Source organism: Neocloeon triangulifer, unplaced genomic scaffold, assembly GCF_031216515.1.
Source record: "Neocloeon triangulifer isolate White Clay Creek 2 clone unplaced genomic scaffold, ASM3121651v1 ptg000012l, whole genome shotgun sequence".
NCBI lineage: Eukaryota > Metazoa > Arthropoda > Insecta > Ephemeroptera > Baetidae > Neocloeon > Neocloeon triangulifer.
The window spans coordinates 11389632-11411562 of NW_026775554.1; the positions used below are offsets into that span (position 1 = coordinate 11389632).

General features: G+C 39.6%; 1 protein-coding gene across 1 annotated transcript in view; it reads right to left on the reverse strand.

The window, feature by feature from the left end:
* LOC132196563 (titin homolog) overlaps nt 1-21931 on the reverse strand; it is a 71248-nt gene that overhangs the window by 38001 nt on the left and 11316 nt on the right. Inside the window, exons 15-62 of the mRNA XM_059619311.1 lie at nt 17256-21466; nt 16999-17115; nt 16873-16911; nt 16667-16735; nt 16517-16612; nt 16378-16458; nt 16210-16320; nt 16059-16154; nt 15900-15995; nt 15720-15839; nt 15549-15668; nt 15288-15494; nt 15141-15227; nt 14978-15088; nt 14834-14929; nt 14722-14766; nt 14561-14647; nt 14400-14507; nt 14285-14347; nt 14065-14223; nt 13835-14008; nt 13645-13773; nt 13468-13593; nt 13274-13408; nt 13076-13219; nt 12787-13023; nt 12690-12731; nt 12508-12621; nt 12376-12453; nt 12119-12319; nt 11996-12067; nt 11688-11759; nt 11592-11639; nt 11452-11538; nt 10820-11392; nt 10191-10391; nt 9984-10131; nt 9663-9932; nt 9392-9544; nt 9010-9330; nt 8781-8953; nt 8604-8706; nt 7358-7521; nt 6522-6997; nt 6202-6371; nt 5879-6143; nt 5542-5763; nt 4445-4577 (exon numbers count right to left, since the gene is read on the reverse strand). Coding sequence (XP_059475294.1) covers nt 4445-4577; nt 5542-5763; nt 5879-6143; nt 6202-6371; nt 6522-6997; nt 7358-7521; nt 8604-8706; nt 8781-8953; nt 9010-9330; nt 9392-9544; nt 9663-9932; nt 9984-10131; nt 10191-10391; nt 10820-11392; nt 11452-11538; nt 11592-11639; nt 11688-11759; nt 11996-12067; nt 12119-12319; nt 12376-12453; nt 12508-12621; nt 12690-12731; nt 12787-13023; nt 13076-13219; nt 13274-13408; nt 13468-13593; nt 13645-13773; nt 13835-14008; nt 14065-14223; nt 14285-14347; nt 14400-14507; nt 14561-14647; nt 14722-14766; nt 14834-14929; nt 14978-15088; nt 15141-15227; nt 15288-15494; nt 15549-15668; nt 15720-15839; nt 15900-15995; nt 16059-16154; nt 16210-16320; nt 16378-16458; nt 16517-16612; nt 16667-16735; nt 16873-16911; nt 16999-17115; nt 17256-21466 — 11150 coding nt within the window. The remainder of the gene's footprint in view (nt 1-4444; nt 4578-5541; nt 5764-5878; nt 6144-6201; nt 6372-6521; nt 6998-7357; nt 7522-8603; nt 8707-8780; nt 8954-9009; nt 9331-9391; nt 9545-9662; nt 9933-9983; nt 10132-10190; nt 10392-10819; nt 11393-11451; nt 11539-11591; nt 11640-11687; nt 11760-11995; nt 12068-12118; nt 12320-12375; nt 12454-12507; nt 12622-12689; nt 12732-12786; nt 13024-13075; nt 13220-13273; nt 13409-13467; nt 13594-13644; nt 13774-13834; nt 14009-14064; nt 14224-14284; nt 14348-14399; nt 14508-14560; nt 14648-14721; nt 14767-14833; nt 14930-14977; nt 15089-15140; nt 15228-15287; nt 15495-15548; nt 15669-15719; nt 15840-15899; nt 15996-16058; nt 16155-16209; nt 16321-16377; nt 16459-16516; nt 16613-16666; nt 16736-16872; nt 16912-16998; nt 17116-17255; nt 21467-21931) is intronic.

Consider the following 21931-nt stretch of genomic DNA (forward strand, 5'->3'; position numbering starts at 1 on the left):
TTAGCAGCATAATATTATTTGGCAGGTTTGTACAAGGTGAAGTATGAAAGTTGTTTATTGAACACACATATCTTGTCTAGACTAACAAAAGATTTATACTTTGCCTTTGAACTTGTGATAAGTGATTCATATCTCATAAATTGACGGGGCGGCCTTTTTCGGCAAAAGATGTGAGTCTTGCAGCCTAAATTTGATACGGCGGGTGTGCGGCGCGCGGGTGACTTGGTCCACGGAGCACGTCAAAACAGGAAACTTGCCCGTATAATACACTTGGCCTTTTCTTTCGTAATTAATTATCGGATGGTGTAGAATTACTTTGCGCTGGTAAACGAGACCGCAGCAAAATTTTTCCGCGTCGCCAGACTGGCCGAAAAGTGTCGAATTTCGAGGAGAAAATTAAGAATGTCTGTGTGTTATTTGTTCCACCTACATTCACTCCCGGGAGGGCTTTTTTTACTCCCGGGCTGCTTTTAGCAAAAGCATGAGGACTGATTGCTTCATTAGTGGAGCAAAGTGCCCCTGTGTGTCGGTGCGCGCGGCTAACTCGATTTGTAGCTGCGAGTGCGAGAGGAATATTCTCTGGCTCGCTTCCTCGGCCGCGTTTGCTTGGCACGTTTTGCATATCAACACGCACGGTAGCTGCAGACCCAGTCCGCCGGCTCCCGCCACCCAACCCACACTTTCTCCAATTAAAATCGGCATAATGGTCTCGGCGGCGGCGGCGGGCAGCAAAAATCAGCACCGCCAGCTTTTTTACCCCATCATCAGTAATCAACTCCAAAATTATATGCATTGTGTCCCTTAAAACTGGTTTAACAGCGTCACTTTTAATGTTCTCTCTTTTTCTTTCTTACTCTTTTTCTTCTCTGTTTATTATTAATCCGTATAAGAACTCAAATTTAATTGTAGAGCAAAAACAGAATTAAATTTTACATTTCAGAAAAATTATTTCAAATTTAAAAATAAAATAAAACTTGAAATTTTATCCTTTTTCAAATTATAAAAAATTTCCACAAATTTGTAATATTCCTTTCTTTTGCTTTTTGGTACATCAATCAATCTAATTTGGGCATTTTTCACAGTTTAAAATTAAAAAAGAAAAGTTGCATCACATCGGATTGGATGTCTGGTTTTGAAACAGATTTGAGATAAAAATCTAATCAAGAAGCAATTTTGACGCCATTTATGATGCCAGCCAGCACCGCGGGCAACACAACTCGCGCCCAAAACATCAGTTAAATCATTTCTGATGTTAATTCGCATCGGGATAAATGTACTCGCATAGTTGTTGCTCTTTAATTTCACCGAGCTGGCGTCTCGCGGCGAGACTTGAAACGACAGCGGGCAACCATAAAACTGTGTAACGAGCACGACCAGACGCACGCAGATCCCTCTCGAAGAAAGACCCCATCAGGAGCACGATAAATTAGCATAAGCCACGAGAGCAAAGCGAGATGAAACTCAAGAGTATGCAAACATATAATACTACTGACTGCGAGTCAGTCAGTCAGTCGGCTAAAAAATGAAGATCGGTCGAGAAGGCACAGAATGTGCGCTGGCGCCTGCAGATATCACGTTTCACAAGCAGACCTTGAGCAAAGCGAAAAAACTCTCCTTGTCAACGCCATACGGAAAAAGGGAAAAGCGCCACGCGAAAAAACGAAAGTTAATTTCATAAAATAAAATAGAAAACCATGTAATGGAAACGTATGAAAGCACTTCAGTTATAAGAGCTAAATATAATAAATGATTTTAAAAAAAAAATTTAAAAATATCATTTTATATCTAATGAGTTGCAAATTTTATTTTTGGAGGATCAACTCTTCATTTTTGCAATACTTGAAAAAAATCAGCAATTTTATATTTGATCAAAAATTTCAAAGTAAAGGTGTATAGATCCAAATGGTAGCAGTGTTGGCGTTGTGAAAATTTTGCGGGGTCATTAATTTGCATATACTTATTTATTGTCTACTAAATCAGCTAAACGCCGCGTAATTAGCAAAAACTGGTTCGCGCGCTGATTAATCCAACATTCATGGGAAACCGCTCTGCGCTCTCACGAGTTGGTTGTCACTCGACAGGTTCGAATCAGTGCTACTTTATCGCAACACAGCTAGGACTAGGAGTTTCTTCCGCCGCTGCAACTCGTCACTTGTCAACGAAAAAGCAGGTTTCGCAGCGCTCCCTACGTTTTAATTCTATTTGGAAAGGAATAATAAATTGCTTTCAATTTCCATAATGAGTTGCCATTTTAGAAAACTGTTAGAAGTAGTGCTGGGTTTTTCGCCAAAACTTTTCAACCAACTCAACTCTTTGTGCTTTGGTAAGAGCATTTTTCCAACCTTTGCATTCAAATATAAAAGAAAAGTATACAGAGAACGGAATGACGCGGTTTGTCCTGAAAAGTTCAATGCTCTCTTTTGCTTCATTTGAGAGGAGAAAGAGAAGAGCAAATCCGTATCTAATTTTGCAAATAATTGAAGCCCACAACGTTTTTTTTTCAAGTTGCCTTTTGATTTTACCAACTCTTATCTTCTCTTAAAAAATTGAGCATGACAGCTTCTAGATTCATCACTTTAAGATGAACTTGATTTTTTCCCCTGAATATTTTTCAAATTTTTGCAACACAAGGATGTGCTTGTTGTCTTTCGTCAAGGGAACGCTGACGTCGCCATTTAACATTTAATGTGAAATTTAACGCCTTGCTGCTGCTTGCCATTCCCTTGGAATTAATCATCGAAATAAATGCATCTGGATGCCTTTAAAAGGCTCATCTCCATATTTGGCGTGCGTGAGTGCGCCGTATGCACTCGTGTAGTAGCGCGTGTTACTATATTCAAGAGAGAGGCCCCGTGGCCTTTGGGGCAAAATATACGTTATTGTGTACAAAGAAAAACGCGTGCGACTCCTCTCGAGTGTGTGACGCGAAGGTTATTTGCAGGCGCACTTCGCGTCGCCGCTGCAGCCGATCCGTCATATTCTCCATAAATCAACTCTCTTTGTTCCCATTTGTGCGGCAAGAGGTGGGGGCGCCGCGTTCCAATTAATTCGTTCACCTTTAATTGTGACTCACACACAAATAGGGCGATTTTCAATTAAGAAGTCAAGGCGTTGGAATCGCCGCGCGTTTCCTTATGAAATATTCATGAGGGCGGATGCTGGATGTGTGTATAATGGAAAAATTAAGCGCCATCGGGAGCGCTTTATAATTCAATAAAATGCGCGCGCGTCAATGCATAATGTTGCAACACAAACGCATTCTTTGACCCGGGTCGACCTCAAAACAAAACATACGATGTTTAGTCATCTCATTATCATCCCATTTTAAATTCTAACAAGTTAAGGCATGTCTATTTTTGTACCTATAAATAATACAAAGAAATTTATTGCAATAGCAAAATGTCACCTTTTAAACTCGTGTGAAAACAATTAAATTATTTTCTTTTCAACTCCAACAAAATTATATTTCTCCCCCACATATTGATGATGAAAAAAAAAATACTTTTCTACTAACTATGCTACGCCTTGGCAAATACAGGAAATCTACCTAATGCAGATTTTTCTTCTCATTTTGCAACATTCTTCCTTGCACAATTAATCACCTTGGGAGGAGATTTGATTGTTGCGCATTTGAATGTGATATCAGCGGGTTTGCGTGTGACACTGATCTGGCCGGGGCGATCGCTGGCGTGCACTTTGACGAGAGTAAACAGATTTAAATCACGAACAGCTATAGAGCTTTACTCGAGGGTCTGGATGCTGCGAAATGAAAGGGATTGACTTGCATGATCAACATGTTGGATCGGTGTTACAAGGGAAAAAATAATGCCAGTGCACTATCAGATTACTTTTGAATGATGTGGGGAGGCACTACGGGGAGAAAAGTGCATCGGATGCAATCTTACACACACAAACCCACAGTTCATTCTTAAATATAAATAATTTACTAAAAATTTCAATTTTATGCTTCAAATAATCGTAATTGTGTAAAAAAACATCCTTTTTATTTGAAGAAGGAAAATCATAAGTGAATTATTACTCCAGGATGATGAAATACGTAAAATTTAAGCTAAAACGCTAGTGCTGTTTGTTTCGCAGCCATCGAGGCTCGTAAAGTAATAATAATTATTGAGCTTTTAGCTTGGCCATAAAAAGATCATAATACGCAGTGGTCACGCGATCTACCGCCCATTCGGTACGCTTTTGCTCAAGATATAAAATCTGTGAGACCTGGATTATTGATAATTGAGAGCTTTTTTCAACCCAAATTCAGATTATCGTTAATTATACGATCATGAAAATAATTGATTCAGCAAAAATTAGCTGAATTTTCATTATAAGCCCTATAATAATTATTTATTTTTTTCCTATTTAATTTGTTGCATTCAATTGCGTGTATAATTTTTTGCATCTCAGTCGAGAAAATAGAAAGGCCTGTACTCACCCTCAGCCAGTCTCGCAGCCAGACGACCTCGGGTTTGGGGTCGCCGACCACCTCACAGAAAATAATCACAGTGTCGCCCTCCACCGCCTCGGTGGACCGCGGCTTGGTCACGAACTTCGGCTCCTTCGAGTACCTTCAGGGCATAGCACGCAGTAATTAGTTGATTGTACACGTCACGCAATTAATAAGTACAGCAGGTGGATTGATTAATTTTTTTTCGCTCTTAGATTACAAGTTTTTTTACGATCAATTTAAAAAATTGTGAGTTAAATAAAATTTGTAATTGATAACATACAGAAATTGTTTCACCAATCAATTGAGTGCTTGTACCTGTCTGGCTCAAAGTTTTTAACGCACACCAAAATAAAATAATGCGGTTCATGAGGAACCACAACTGTAAAGAAAAAACTCGTACTTTTGAAAATTTGCATTTAATCAATATTATTCTCTGCGTGGTGCGTGTACATGATACATAACATGATCTGCGGCCTTTATCAGTTGGAGCTTTTTATTCAAACAAGACGCCCACGTGGGAATGAGCTGATTTTGATTCAACAGCATGCCGCAATGATTAAATAAGCTTTTATGTACGCTCAACTGAGGGACAATCCACCACAGGCGTGATCTGAAAATACTTGCGATTCAAAAGTTGCAATAATTTGCCTCAGCAACAATAGAATAATTTAAGAGTTAATTATTTTTTGTTCAAAATTATTAAAAATTCAGTAGAAGAATAAGAAAAATTGATTGCTACAAATTTTTAAATCTGACAAGAAATAAAATAATATCATGTCATTATATAATTTTCTTTCCCTGTCATTTAAAAGCCGCACTCTTTAATCATATATCTAATTTAGCTGTCAAATCAAATATCTTTTTAAATCTTCTTGCGCCTGTCAGTCTCAGGATACCAATGTGGAGTGCGTTTAGAGCATTATTACAATTTAAGTGTGAATGTGATATGGGCCACAGATGCTTAATGTGAGGAAAAACGCTGTAGGCTGAGAGGCTCTGGTGTTGCAACCTCTCGCCTTTTTCGACGCACTTTATTTCTCATTCGAAAACAGCAGAAGATTGATAATGAGAAAATGACTTACATGTCTGAGATTGATATGCTGGGCGTTTCTCTGAAATCAGAGGGATGCAGCACTTGGACGCGCGCACTGCTCTCTGCCCTGCCGACCTCATTGACCGCAGTGCAAGTGTACATGCCCGCGTCCCGGGGGCCAGCGTTGGCCACCCGCAACTCCACGTTGCCGTCATGATCCAAAGTCATCTCCATTCTGCGACTAGGACGCAGACGAATGCCATCTCTGTGCCTAAAAAAAAATGCAAAAGAGAATTAGTTCCAAATTAAAAACACCATTTATTATTTTAAATTAAAGAAAGTGTAAAATTTCTTTAGCTGAAAATAAATTTTTGAAAGTTAATTACCAAGTGATTCCAACTGTGGGATAAGCTTCCACCTGGGCGCAGATTCGGATGTCTCCTCCCAACTTAATCTCCCGGTGCTCCAGGCCAAAGATGAAAACAGGAGCAATGTAGGCCCTGATGCCCTTGTCTACAACCAGGCGGCACCGACAAGAAATTGAGCCGTGTGTGTTGCGAGCTGTTGCCGAATAAACTCCAGAATCTTCTTCCAAAGTGTGCTGGATTTCAAGAGTGTGGAAGGCTTCGGAGGTGGACTTGCTGTATCGTTCTTGAAAATGATAGAATTTGTATTATTAAGGTAAAATTTTTATTTTTGAAGGAAATACCTCCGAAAGTTATGGGCTCCATGTCCCTGTACCAGGTGATTTCTGGCGTGGGATAGCCAATGACCTGGCAGGTCAGGCGGACAGGATAGGTCATCTGGACGCGTCGGTCACGAAGACGCATTGTGAAATGAGGCGCCGACTCGGTAACAGGGGCATCATCCAAGAGACCCCTAAAACAATTTTTGTTGCCATGGATTTTTAAATTTTCTTTTAATTAAATAAATGCCCAATACTTTATACTTTAAAAAAATGCATTAGGAATCAGAATAAAATTAAATAAAGCAAAGATAATTATTATTTAAAAAAATAATTATTCTTACTGTCGAAGTTTCAAGTCGGCTTCGAGGATCTTTATGTCAGTCACAACGAGCAGTCTGGCAAATGTGGACACGCGTCCAGCCTTGTTGGACGCCTCACACATGAAGCGGCCAGTGTCAGAATCCTGCACCGTTTTCAGGTTCAGGACGCACCTGGCGCCGTCGAAAGTGATTCTCATTCGATGATCAAAAGAGTCTGGGTCGAGAGGGGCGCCGTCCTTGTACCACTGGATTTCAGGCTCGGGCTCACCCTTGACTTGGCACTCGAGCCTGACGTCACTGCCGATTAGCACCTTCTGCTGACCTGGTAGGATGTGCGTGAACTCGGGCATGTCGACCTTCTTGCCAACGACGAAGGAGCCGTGGGACACCACAGGCTCACCCCAGCCGTAGCGGTTGCGCGGGGTCACTCTAAACTTATACTCACTGCCAGCTTTGAGATTGAACGCATCAAAGCTGTTGATAGGAGTGACTCCCAACTAGAATAAGATAATTTTTTTTTTTCAAATTTAGTGTTTTTTGGTAAGGTTTTTTTAAAAATTTATCTCGAAAGTAACCTACGGCGCAAAAACTATTTGTTGCGGAGCTGTTTTTTTTTTAAATTTTCTTTAAAATTATTTGTTAAAAAGAAAAATAATGTGTAACAATATTTTATTTTAAAACTTATGTATAAAACAATAATAATATTTTCATATTAAATCATAAAAATTATTATAATTATTATTTTTTTTAATTGTAAAAAAAATTATTCCAAATTTTCCCTTGCTTTCCTTATGCAACATTTTGCCCACTCAAGCTTATTATAAATTACAGATTTTTAAAATAAAAAATTTACTCACCTCTTCCCAGGTTGCTCCGCCACCAAGTAGCCAGGCGTCAACGCGATAGGCGGTGACTGGAGCCTTTCCCGAGTCCTTCGGCAGCGGCTTCTTCCAAGTGAGTGTGATCCAATTTTTGCCACTCTCAGTGACTGCTGGCACAGACCCAACAGCTCCAGGAACATCTGCGTAATTTAATCAAAAAGCCAAACTTAAATTAAAAACCCTTAAAAAACATGAAATTATAAAAATATATTCGGAAATTATTAAATCGCAGCTAATTAGTTTTCGTAAATTACTTGGCCCCTGCAAAGTGAATCATGCATGCACAAGGCCCATCTCTATTTCGGCGGGGTTATTTTCGACGAACGACACATCGCCCACCGTGTGTATTTTTGCGCAGCCTGAAAGCCTCGTTAACTTTTGCAAAAAAAAAATATATTAAAATATCTTCCAAATGAAAATCTAGCCTATAATATGTGAGCATTTTCATAATTTCCATACCCTTTTGCAGCGCTACCGTGTCTTCAAAACACATAATTATCACGGAGAGAGGTCTTGATTAGAGATTTGGTGAATTCCAACAAACGGGCCACACAAAAAGTTCAACCGCTGTTTTCAAGCTTGAGCTTCTGCCGCGGCACTGCTCAAACTCAAATGCTCACCCACCCATCGCAACCCGCACCCGCTCAAACTCTAAACAGAGGTGTTTATTTTACTACAACGTAACACGCGCCTTGCACGAGCCCTCTTTCGAATATTCGAACTCCCCAATCCGCGGGCAAAAAGCTCTAAAAAATTTTGGAGTAAAGAGAAAATGCAATAAAAATTAAATCTGAAGAACTTTTTTTTTCTATCTGTTAAAATTTAGTATCAAGACTAAAAGTTTATTGATAATGATATATTTATTTGTAAAAAAGAATTAAAAAAAGAGCCTAGCTCTTGCACAAGGCCCGCGACTTATGCAACCGGCAGCTCACATCGTATTTGCGGAATAGTCTATATTCCAGATTTATTTTACTTTAATTTTACTAATTTTTATTTTCGAAAGTGCTTTCAAACGTTTCTCTAAAAAATTCAGATTTTTGGTTACACTTGTTATGAACTCGTCAATAAAAAAATTTAAAACTAAAATTTGTTTTGTTGGCAACACGATACCAGGACCACCGCTTTTGACCAATCACCGATCAATCAGATGTCAATAACTGCAGGTGTTCAGCAGTAAGTTGGATACAAGTAACAATTTTTGTGAAATTGTGAACTTTACCTCTCAGGGCTCGCATATCCTTCGCGTCCCTGATGTCCCTGAAGAGCAGCAGAGTGTCCGTCGGCGTGATGTCCGGGGTCAGCGACCTCGCCCTCTGCCGAATCTGCAAAATTAAACAAACGTGTTTCGTCGTGTGAAGGAACTTTTAATTCTATTGTATGTGCTGAGGACAATTACCCTGACGGTGACGAAGGCCCTGTCGACGCCGTAGATGTTCCTGGCCATGATGCAGTAGGTGCCTGCGTCAGAGGCCATGGCCCTGCTTAAGGTGAGTCGCACGTAATCGTTGACCGTTTCCTTCATGACCCTCTGGTGTTTTGAGATGTCTCTTGTTCCCTTCATCCAAATAACTGCAAAATTTTCGATTGTTGAACCAAACTTTTTTTAAATTTATTCAAATTTCTACTTTGCGGTTTGGGGTCTCCACTGACACGGAAGGAGACGGTGATGTCCTCGCCGACCGCCACTCCCAGGGTGTTCTCGGGACGCTCGACGAACAGGGCGGGGTGGTCGTTGCGTCCAGGTCGCGCCACGATGCGGACAAGTCCGCTGGTGTCCGAAATTCCGAGCGAGTTGAACGCCCTGCACGTGTACAGACCCGCCTCGGCAGGGGTGGCGTTCATGATTTTCAGGGTGAAGATGCCCCTTTCCTCGAAGGTTTTGATCTTGGGCGACGGAGGAACTTCCTGCTGCTCGTGCAGCCAAACCACTTGCGGTCTTGGCTTGCCTGCGATATTTTTATTTTAAAAATATTTTCAAAATTATATTCGTGGCAGAAATTTACATACCTTTGACTTCAACCTGGAGGGAGAAGGTTCCTCCCAGACCAATTTCGTAGTCGTCCAGAGGAGACATGATGAATGGTTTGCACTCAAAGGGCAAACTGTCCTCCGAGAGGCAGAGAGAAGACTGGTTGGATTTTCTGACCGGCTTTTCTCGCGCTAAAATTTAAATTACAGTGTTAGAAAGTTTTATCAGATTTTTGTTTCTACAAAATTTAATGAAAAAATTTTAACTTGCTATTTTTGTTTTCATTTCAACTTGGAATTTTTTTATCACCTTTGTAAATAATGTCAGCAAATGTGTTTTCAATGTGAGAGCTGGTTTCGGCTCTGCAGACGTAGTGTCCGGAGTCTGTTGTTTGCGGATTTCCAATGACAAGTCTGCAAGAGAGGGCACCACCACCCAGCGGGTCAGGTATGACCTCGTGGTAGTACCTTTCCGAATTGGGAATGGTGGTGCCGTTTTTGAGCCAAGTCACTTCAGGAGCAACTGGACAGCGGAGTCTGCACTCGAGCACCAATTCGTCCATGGTCGAGTGATAAACGTCTGAAATTTTTTTATTTGTAGACATTTTTTACCTTAAAATTTATTTCGAACCTTTAATGGAGCGGGTGAAGGTCGGCACCGAGGGCTGAGGGTCGTACCCTTCAAAAATTTTAACTTCGGCGGCCGATTTTTCCTCTCCGGCCTCATTTTTGGCAACGCATGTGAACAATCCGGCGTCCTCCAAAGTGGCACTTTTGATCTGATGGATAAAAATCAACTTTTATTGGAGACAACAAAAGTAATTTATGACAGTTTTACCTCAAGAGTTACTAATCCATCAGCATTGGACATTACGTAGTTGGGAGAAGTCCGTGAATTTATCAGTTTGTCCTCGAAGAACCACTGGATGGTTGGGTCGGGAGTTCCGAGGACACTGCAGGTCAATTTCACCCTGGAGCCGACCTGAGTCGTGCGGTCTGTGAGGCGTGAGCAGAAGTGTGGCTTCTTGCTTTGATCTCTCTGGGAAGATGATAAATTTATTTTGAAAAAAAAATGCGAAGTTCATTTTAAATTTTTAATTCAGCCAGATTAACTAGTGTGTTGCTGATGAGAATCTAACAAAATTAATGTTCTGACAAATTATTGAAATTTTTTTTATCTAAAATGCTTAACTTCAAATAAACAAAAATATAAATTTTTGACCACAGATAAATATATCAAAGTAAATTCTCTGTGTTTCAAAACAAATTAGATGAATATTTCACTGCAATATTATGACAAATAATTAAATATAAAACCCGGCCTGGAAATATTTAACTTAAAAATTTTAGATAAAATTAATATAAAATCTTTAATTCAGAGTAATTTTAAATAAAAAAAATTATATTTTACTTTTCTTCAAACGAATAAAAATTAAATTATTCAAGATAAATTCAAATTTTGCTAACCTTGGGCTTTCGTCTGGCGTCGGCAGGGAGTTCGGGCGCGTCGGCCAAGCTGCTTTCGTCCCTGGAGCGTCTTCGCACCCTCTGCATGGAGGAAACTGTTGCCGAGTAGCCAAGCTTGTCCTCCGAGGCCTGCGACTCAATGGCGGGCGTTCGCGACCGTCTCCTCACGCCGTTTCCGTTGACCTCGGACAGGTCGACCGACGGCGTCCTTGAGCGGCGTCGGACTCTGCCCGACTCCACCGCGGCGCCGTTTTCGTCGGGCTGCTCGTGGGCCGTGTAGTCGCGGGAGCGGCGCCGCTCGAAGTGCCGGACGGGGCCGTCCGCCTCCGAACTCGGCTCCTCTGACTCGTTCCGCCGCCTGCGTCGTTGCTCGACCAGTTTTTCCTTGAGGTCCTCCTTGTTCTTCTGCAGCTCGTCGGCCGCCAACTGGGTCTCACTCATCAGGGGAATTTCGACATCCACGTTGCGCGAGGTGGTCTGGTCTGCACCTCGGGCCACGGATTCCTCGGCCTTCTTGCTCTCCTCTTTGGCCTTTTTGCCGGAAAGCTTCTTTTCTTTGATTTTACTCTTGGCCTGTAAAATTTATAAAGAAAAAATTTTTAAGTGTTTGATTAATTAAAAAAAAACCTCACCTCTTCCTTTTGTTTCTTTTCATTTAATTCTTTCTCTGCTTTTAACTTCTCCTCTTGAATCTTTTCCTCGGCAGCCTTCTTTTCAGCCTTAAATTTGAAATGATTATTGGATTCAAAATCAATTATTTGATTTCACCAACCTCTTCTTTGTCCTTCTTTTCTTTTTCCTCCTTGGCCTTTTGCTCAGCCTATTGTGTAAATTTTTAATCTCAATATTAAAAATAAATTCATCCTACCTCCTCCATTTCTCTTTTCTTCTTCTTTTCCTTCTCTTTCTTCTCTTTCTCTTGCTTCGCTTTCAATTCGGCCTGTAACAAATTGAACGAATGTGATAAACTAATGAACACGAATCAACTCATTAGCACCCCACTCTCACTCTCCCTTCCCATTATCTCATTACTCAACGCGTTAATTTTAGTATTAATTAGAACAACTGTCAAAATTGTCGCAGCCTTGGCCCCCTGAGTGATTCAATTCTCATCTGACGCGATTCGTTGAACCACAAACGTAACCATTACTTAAAAAATAAAATGACATTTCTCACCTCTTGTTTAGCTTTTTGCTCGGCCGCTTCTTTCTCTTGTCGTGCTTTTTCCTCCTTTGCTTTTTTCTCAGCCTGTGAGAAATAAAATCAATTAGCACATTTAACAGAATACAATAAACTCACCTCCTCTTTTTCTTTCTTGAGCTTTTCCTCTTTGGCCTTCTTCTCGGCCTCCTCTTTTTCCTTCTTAATTTTGTCCTCCTGAGCTTTCTTTTCGGCCTCTTCTTTCTCTTGCTTGGCTTTCAATTCTACTGCTTCTTTCTCTTTCCTTAATTTCTCCTCCCTTTCCTTCTTTTCCGCTTCTTCTTTTGCCTTTCTCTCGGCCTGTTTTGATTTTAAATTTAAAAAGAAGCTTATTTTTTAAACTATCAAATACAAACCTCTTCCTTTTCTTTCTTCAGTTTCTCCTCTTTCTCTTTAGCTTTCCTCTCTTCATCCTCCTTTGCTTTTTTCTCAGCCTGAAATTTATTGAAAATAGAAAATAAACCTTTTTTTAATGACGTATAACTTACATCTTCCTTCTCTTGCCTGGCTTTCAGTTCAGCCGCCTCTTTTTCTTTTCTCAACTTTTCCTCCTTTGCTTCTTTTTCCTTCTTCTCCTGCTCCACCTTGGCTTTTTTCTCAGCCTATAATCAATAAAAATAAATTTTTACACATGTATTTATGAATAATTCTTATTTAGTGAAAATCATACCTCCTCTTTCTTAATCTTTTCCTCTTCGGCTTTCTTTTTAGCCTATATTAAAATTAAGGAAAATTAACATTTCTTTCCGTCGCTGTGTTATTTTTACCTCTTCTTTTTCTTTCTTTTCCTTTGCCAGTTTTGCTTCCTTTTCCTCTCTGGCTTTCCTCTCTGCTTCTTCTTTTTCCTGTTTTGCTTTTAGCTCCGCAGCCTCTTTTGCTTTTTTATCCTTTTCATCGTTTGCCTTTCTTTCGACCTCTTCTCTCTCTTTGCGCTCCTTCTCCTCCTTTGCTTTGTGTTCAGCGGCTTCCTTTTTCTCTTTTTCTTCTTTCGCCTTGCGCTCAGCCTAATTAAAAAAAGAATAAATATACAATTTTCATCAAGTTCAAATTATTAACCTCTTCTTTATCTTGCTTGGCTTTGAGTTCTGCAGCTTGCTTTTCTTGTTTCAATTTTTCCTCTTTGGCATTTTTCTCTGCTTGCTCTCTCTCCTGCTTGGACTTGAGTTCAGCTGCCTCCTTTTCTTTTTGCTGTTTTTCGGCCTTTTGAAAAAAGATTGTAAATCCTCAAAATTTTAGAATGTTCTAAAAACAAACCTCCTCTTTCTCTTTCTTTTCCCTTTCTTGTTTAGCTTTCAAATCTGCCGCTTCCTTTTCTTTTTGGAGCTTTTCTTCGTTGGCTTTTTTCTCGGCTTCTTCTTTTTCCTTTTCCTCTCGGGCTTTCCTCTCAGCCTATTAAAATATAAAATTATTTGATAAGTAATTTGAAAATTGGTTTAAATTATGCGAACCTCCTCGTTTTCTTTCTTTTCCCTCTCTTGCTTGGCCTTCAATTCTGCTGCGTCCTTTTCTTTTTTAAGCTTTTCTTCCTTGGCCTTTTTCTCTGCTTCTTTTTCCTCTCGGGCTTTCCTCTCAGCCTATTAAATTGAAAATTAAGTCATTGAAGTTTTTTTGTTTTAATTATAAACCTCCTCTTTCTTTTCCTTCTCTTGCTTGGCCTTTAATTCTGCCGCCTCCTTTTCCTTTTTAAGTTTTTCTTCTTTGACTTTCTTCTCTGCTTCCTCCCTTTCTTTTTCCTCCTTGGCTTTTCTCTCAGCCTATTTAATTTTACAAATATTTTAAAGTGCATTCACGATGAAATCGTTCGAATATGCAAACCTCCTCTTTTTCTTTCCGTTCTTTCTCCTGCTTTGCCTTCAGTGCGGCCTCTTCTTTTTCCCTCTTCTCTTTTTCCTCCTGAGCTTTTTTCTCTGCGTCTTTTCTATCTTTCTCCTCTTTAGCCTTCCTCTCTGCCTCTTTCTTCTCACTATCTTCTCTGGATTTTCTCTCAGCCTAGAAAAATTATGTTAAATAAAAATTAAAAGGGCCTGGTCAACTTTTGGACAAACCTCCTCCTTTTCTTTACGTTCCTTTTCCTTTTTGGTCTTCAACTCGGCCTCCTCCCTCTCATTCTTGGCTTTTAATTCAGCCTCCTTTTCATCTCTGGCTTTTCTTTCAGCTTCATCACTCTCTTTCTTTTTCTTCTCTTCCTGAGCCTTCTTTTCAGCCTGTTGTTTTTTCAAAAATAACTTTTTAAATTCAATCAAACTTTTTGAGTTAATATATTACTTCGATCTTTTCACGCTCAATCTTTTCCTTGTGCTCCTTTTCTTCTTTTGACCTTCTCTCAGCCTATGAATTATTATTATATTATCTTCATTTAAAAATTTATAAATCGACGTACCTCCTCTTTATCTCGTTTCTCTTTTTCTAACTTTGCAGCCTCTTGCTTCTGTCGCTCAGCTTCCTCGCGTTCTTTTTTCTCTTTTTCTTGACGCAAATTTTTCTCTTGCTATTGATTTAAACACTTGACTTGTAATTTTAATTCCATTATTATAAACCTACCTCTTCCTTTAATTTTCTTTCTTTCTCCAGCTTTTCAGCCGCCTTCTTTGCCTTCTCAGCTGCCTCGATCTTAGCCTTCCTTTCAGCCTATAATTTCATTAAAAAATATTTGTAAAGTTGAACTTATAAACACAAAGAATTCGTGCATTCACATGCTTTACCTCTTGCGCTTCAGTTTCAGCCTTTTCTTTGGCCTTCCTCTCAGCCTTTTTTTGATCAATGAAATGAATGATATCGAAATGAAATGACATTTGAATTTAAAATGTATATTACCTCTTCCCTTTCTTTCCTTTCTCTTTCCTGGCGTGCCCTCAATTCAGCTTCCTCTTCTAATTTTTTCTGTGCCTCTTTCTTTGCCTTCGACTCGGCCTATATTAATAAATTAGTTGAAATTAACGCAAGGACAATTGTCAGAACCTCCTCGCGTTCCCTTTTTTCCTTCTCTTTCTGTTCCATCTCTTGTTTTGCTTTCAGTTTTGCTTCCTCTTTCGCAATCTTTTCTGCTTCTTTTTTAGCCCTCAGTTCAGCCTATAGTAATCCCGCGTGATAAATGGGCAAGATTTCTAATTATTATTCCTACCTCTTCCTTTTCCTTCTTTTCCTTCTCAAGCCTTGCTTTTTCCTCCTTGGCTTTCTTGTCAGCCTCAATTTTAGCTTTTTTCTCAGCCTTAATAGTTTAATTAAAAATTATTTGATTCTCCGTTAATATTAAAACAAAAAGTATCACCTCTTCCTTTTCCTTCTTTTCCTTTTCTTGTTTAGCCTTCAATTCTTTCTCCTCCTTGGCTTTCTTTTCAGCCTCTTCCTTAGCTCTCTTTTCAGCTTCCTTCTTTGCTTTAAGCTCTGCTTCTTCCCATTCCTTATGTTCTTTCTCTAATCTAACCTTTTCTTCTTTAGCCTTCTTTTCCGCTTCTAATTTAGCTTTTTTCTCGGCCTAGTAAAACAATTTAATAAATGAACTCGAGAGCTACATTTTTTTATTTCAAACCTCCTCCTTTTCTTTCCTTTCTTTTTCCTGTTTGACTTTCAATTCTTTTTCCTCCTTTGCTTTCCTTTCGGCTTCCTCTTTGGCTTTCTTTTCAGCCTCTTTTTTAGCTTTAATTTCAGCCTTTAATAACATTAATTAGAACTGGCAATTCCCTATAATAAAAATTACAACCTCCTCTTTCTCCTTTCTCTCTTTTTCCTCCTTAGCTTTAAGCTGTTTTTCTTCTTTGGCCTTTCGTTCTGCCTCTTCCTTAGCTTTCTTTTCTGCATCTTTTTTGGCTTTTATTTCAGCCTAGATAATAAAAGATTGTGAAAATAAAATCTTCTTAAAAGGTTATTAAAAAAATCGAACCTCCGCTTTTTCTTTCTTTTCCCTTTCTAATTTTGCCTTCAATTCCATTTCTTCTTTGGCTCTCTTTTCAGCCTCTTTTTTAGCCTGTATTTCAACCTGACAATATTTATACAATAAAATTTTAAAAGTAAAAATTTTTAATATAATAGTTGACCCAACCTCTTCTTTCTCTTTCTTTTCTTTCTCTAACTTGGCCTTCGACTCTTTCTCCTCGTTTGCTTTCTGTTCAGCATCTTTTTTCGCCCGAATTTCAGCCTGACATGTTTTTAACTGAATGAAAAAAATTTATCTCAATTTAATTAACCCAAACCTCCTCTTTTTCTTTAATCTCCCGCTCCTTTCTTTCCGTTTCCTGTTTCACCTTCAACTCAGCCTCCTCTTTTTGTTTCTTTTCGGACACCAATTTAGCCTTTAGCTTCTCCTATATTATAAAACAAAAAATAAAAAAAAAAGAAGAAAAAACCCTGTAAAAAATCACTTCTTCATTTTCCCTTTGTGCTTTAATCTCTCTTTCCTCCTTCGCTTTCTTTTCAGCGGCCTGTCTAGCATTAAGATCGGCCTAATATTTAATAATTTTTATTAAGTACAAATTTAATGAAGAGATATTATGTATATACCACTTCTTGTTCTTTTCGCGCTTCCTCCTGCTGGATTATTACCTTTTCCTCGTCCTTCGGGATCTTTTCGTCCGATTTTTTTGATAAAATTTCAGTCTACAAAATACACCCTTGTTTGAATATTTTTACTCTATTACATTTAAATCTAACCTCCACACTTTTTTCTTCTTTACTTTCTCCTATTTCTGTGTCCTTTCGTTCTGGTAATACTTTGCGCACCTTTATAAATTAAAATTTTAAATTTTGAATTTTAATTATAAAAAAAGAGAAAAACATGAAATATTATAATAAAATTCTATAGATGTATGCTTATGATACATGAAGCGCACATGCAATGAATTACAAATCAAACCTACCTCATCAGTCTGATTTTTAATCTCTTCAATTTGTGTTGCCTGAAAGTATTGGACATAGCACATGATCATTCAAGTAATAATGCAATATAATACACGCGGAAAAATAATATTAATTATAAACCGTACCAAGCAAGCTTCGTCTTTCATTGACTTCATGCTAACTTCTGGAGAAATGAAAACTTCATCATCATTATCATCAACAATCATTTTTTCTTCAGAATCAACATGGTATGGTTCTTCACTCTAATGCACAAAAGAGCAAGACATGAAATATTTACATGCATAATCACTCCCAAAAACATATATTTTCAATTGTGGGATATCAAAATTATAATTTACAAATTTATAAAGGGGCACAGGCAAACGCAATAATTGACACTCACTTTTCTGTCTGGCCTGATAGGCGTCTCCGGGTCTTCTGTCATACTATGCAGACTGGTCCTAGAGCCCCGTACGTCCTCAGTTGAGCGAGCTAGTGACTCGCTGCTTCGTGCCTTCAACATTTCAACCTCTTTCTGCTCGCGTTTCTCGATAAGTCTTTCTAGGGCCATTTCTCGTGCTCTCTGAGCAGCTTCATCAGCTTCTTCTTTTTCCTTTGCAATTTTCAGTGCAACATCCTCGGGATACATGTCGAGAAGCCGTTGCAGGTTGACGTTGGTGCTTTTGCTGAGACGCTCTCGATAAAGCATCTCCTTGTATTCTTTAAAGGACTCTGACGGAACCAAATCTTCAGTTGAAATTTCTAGCTCTCTTTGGAGTGACGAAGGAGACCGAGCTTCTGCTGGTTCGTTTATTTCGTCTTGACCTTCCTTTTCACCGGCTTCCGCTTTACCTTGCGAGTCGCTGAGTTCTTCCTCGAGAATGGAGAACACATTTTCTCCGACGGACTTCTGCTGAGAAGCCAAGATCGAAGCAACGCTGTCGTCGTCCTTGAGCACTTCCTTCTCTTGCGCCAAACTAAAATGACTGGTTGAGCTCCTATCATCCATTGACACAACGTCAGCAAGACTGCTATCTTCGGAGTGCGGCTCAGCAATTTGTAATTGCGGATTCACATCATAATCAAGACCTTTGAGCTCATATGACTCAGCAGCTGTGGTAAAAGCTTCCGAAGTCATTGTGGTAACATCTTGACTGTCGTGCAAAACAATGTTTTGTTCAATAAACGCCAGTCCTTTTTGCATTTCTTGCAGGTTTGTAGCTAAAGCTGATCTATTCGTTGTTTCCTTTTGCTCCAAATCAGTCCCTGTTTCCAAAACGACTTGCTTTTCGATAAGCAAAAGACCTCTTTGGAACTCTCTAGCAGACTGAGCAAGTGTATCCAATCGATTTTCCTCGGATATAGTTTTGTCACAACCCTCCATGACGATTTGCTGTTCAATTAGAGCAATCCCACATTCAAAAGCCAATTTTGCCTCAGCAAGTGCTGACAGAGCAATTTCGTCAGGCGTTATGTTTTGACTTTCCAGGACTATTTGCTCTTCAACGTGTATAAGATGATTGTGAAAAATATTAGCTGACTTTGCCAGCGCCTTTAGCTGAGATATAGAGGTATGCTCAGACATGCTTTCTAAATTTGCGTCCAAAATTACTTGCTGTTGAATTGTAGCAACTCCTCGGTGGAACTCTTCAACCGATTGGGCCAACGTTTCAAGGCTGGACACGCCAGATTGGGTTGAGATCGATGCCTCTTGTTCTGCAAGGATTGGTTCTTGAGCAACTACGCCAATCATGAAGCCTTCTTCTACAGTTTTGACTGCTTTTTCAAGCTTTATTTTACTCCCTGACGTAGTTGACACATCTCGCTCTTCAAAAACAGTTGCAACATCTTGCACCCCAGTTTGAAGACACATTTCGAGGCTTTGCGTTGCTTTAGCTGGAGTTAGGGCAAATTCAGATTTTATTGATGCATCTCTCTCTTCCAAAACAGTCTCGGCTAACTTGAGACCCGTCTGCAAACAAGGTTCAATGCTCTCCACGGCTTTTGTTATTCCCTGGTCTTCAGTTGATGCAATTGATACATCCCTGTCTTCAAGAGCAGTCTCGTGAGACTGAACGGCCGATTGCAAATGGGGTTCAATATTTTGAGAAGCTTGAGCAGTGAATGCCCTTTTCTCAGAAATTGACACATCGCGCTCCTCAAAGACAGCATCCTGGTTTTGCACGCCTGTGGCTAGACAGGGTTCTATGGATCCAGTTGCTGATGCTTTTTGATCCTGTGCTGGTGTAGAAATCGAGGCATCCCGCTCTTCTAATGCAGTTTCTGCGCTCTGCACACCAATTTCCAGAAAAGATTCAATTTTTTGGCTTGCTGTTGCCGTTATCGGTCGTTGCTCTGATACAATTGACTCGTCCCGTTCTTCTAAAGCAATTGATATATTTTTAGTTCCAACTTCTAAACAACTCTCAACATTTTTAGTTGCAACAGTCGGTTGGATTTCTGATATGGATAATTCTCTCTCCTCCATCACCATTTTAACATCCTGCACACTTGTAGGAAGGCAAGGTTCAATAACCTCGCTAGCCTTTGCTACTTGTGCAACTGTTGACTCTGGAGTTGGTTTAGTCGAATGGAGAGCTTCTTGTGATGCGGCAGTAGCTGTTTCTTTTACCACCGAAACTTCTTTTTCAGCGGCAACAGTTCTATCATCTTTATAGGACATGCTGATACCTGTTCCAGCATCTAGTGCTTGGTTTTCAGAAGCGGTTGCAATAGCTTTCGTAATGGCTTCCTGACTTTGAGCGCCCTCTGCACTTAGAATTTCAGTAGCAGCAAAAGATTTAGGTTCCATTTCTAATGCTGTGTTCTGATAAAAAACAATTGGAGGATTCGCTTCTGGTTCAATTTGCATTGCCATAGCTTGATTCAATTCAGATATACTCATGGTTTTTATGTCATTTTCAGATAAGACATTTTCGAACCTCTCATCGCCGTAGAATTCAGGCTGAATCTGCATATCCATTTCTACCTGAAGCAAAGCTTCCTGGAGCTCGCGTGCGGACTCTACCAGTGTTTGCAGTTCAGTAGCCTCGTTTGTTACCGATTTCTCCAAAGCTGCTTGCTCCTCAATCAATTGAATCGCTTTGTGCAGCTCTCTGCTGCACTGAGCGACAGCAACGGCAACTGCTGGTTGGTCAGCAGCATTTTCAAATTCGTAATTGGAATGTTTCTCAATGAATTCGAGTGCAAGCTCAAATGTTTTGTTGCATTGTGACAAAGCTTCTATTCTGTTCACCTGTTCAAGGTCAATGCTGTGCTCCGATTCAAGGGATGACTGTTTCTCCATCACAGCTTTCTTAATATTTCTAGTCGATTCAGCCAAGACGAGTAGAGGTTTTTCTCCTGAGAGTTGTTTCACCAGTTGAGGTGGTTTCTTTAGGTGATACTCTGACTGAATCTCTGGCGCTTCAGGGCTTAGTTGCCGGGCAACCTCCATGAGTCCTCTCTGAAGGTCTTCAAAAGTACTCGTTTGCTCTACTTCTTGAACATTGATGACTGGATCTATGACAACTACCTGAATTGCTTGCGCTACATCTTGACAAAATTCTTTTGTTGTTGAAACAATAATATCAAATGTCTTCGCAAGCAGCCCACTGGGTTTCGGTGCTTCGCTAAGATCTGCATTAAATTGATTAGCAGTTTCTGCCAGTTTTTGTAGATTTTCTGTTGCTGGCGAACCGCTCTTCTCAATATCTTTTTCAATCGCAGCAATTTCAATTTGCAACTTTTTGGCTGTGTTAGCAAACTGGGCGGGCATCTGCTTTTGTGCAGAAATGTCCAACGCCGTTTGCAATTCAATAGTTGCAAGTCCCTCTTGCAGTTTCTTTGATTTCTCCAGCAAGTTAATTGTGGAATCGATTTTTGCAATTTCAATTTTCTGTTTTTCGTCATCTTTGTCTGACGACTGCGATCCGACGGAGCCAGGAGATTTGCTCTTTCTCGTTTTACGTTTCTTGTGTTTCTCCAGGGAAGATGATCTAGAGCGGGACTTTTTGGCCTTCGATTTACCTTCTTTGCTTGCGGACGAAAGGTCCTCTTTAAGGCTGCTATCTGCTGATTTGGAAACTTCAATAGCCGCAACTTGGAATGCTGGTTCGTCGTTCTTTTTCGATGGCTTCTTTTTGCCAGAAGATTCTGTGTCCCGCGCTGAGGCGTAGGACTCCGACTTTGGCTGTGACGATGAGCTGTGGTCATCCGCCTGGCTTTTTGATTGTTTTTGTGCCACGCTGTAGAAAGAATCCTCGGAACTTTTGACTTGCTCATTTTGGGACTCAGGCCTCGGAGTGGAGGTCGCTGACCTCTTTTGTCTCGGAGGTGCTTTTGGGGCTTCATCGCCAGGCTGGTTAAATGCTCTTTCTATAAACTCAGTCGTGAATTTGTCCTGAGGAAGAATTCCCTCTGGAATATCGTCAGTGATGGACAAGTTGTCAAAATCGTCCTCCGTTTTGTCATCATCCATAGCTGCATTGGCTGCAAGAGCGCTCTCGAAATTTTCATCAGTCACATCTATGACGACAGCTTCCATGACCAGCTTGCCAGAGGTTGACGTTTCCTTGACAAAGCGTAGTGATGGAAGTTCGACAATATTGTGCTCTGTAAATTAAATAATTATTCATCGACGTTTGCTGAGTATAAAATGCCAATATACAAATTAAAAATATTTTTGTGGTAGAATATCACAATCGAGGATTGACTCATGAAGTTGTGAGTTGTTTATTGTTTAAGAAAAACAATATCCATGCAGCCATAACTCATGAGCTGTGAAAACATTATTACAAGAATTAGGTCAAAAACCAATTGGAAAAAAAAATATTATTATTTCAAATTAACTCTTGTTCGTGAAAAAATTATTGAAAGGTTACATTTTTACACAACAATTTTTAATTTAAACTAAATAATTTGACAATATGAATTAAAAAAAATTATTTTTAACACAATAAATTTAAACAATTTTGGTCAGAATATTGAAATGTGAAATTTGAGCGTACCTTTCTCGGCGCTCAAAACACGCGTTTAAATATTCTGACCAAATTTATTATAAAAATTAATTTTGTTAAT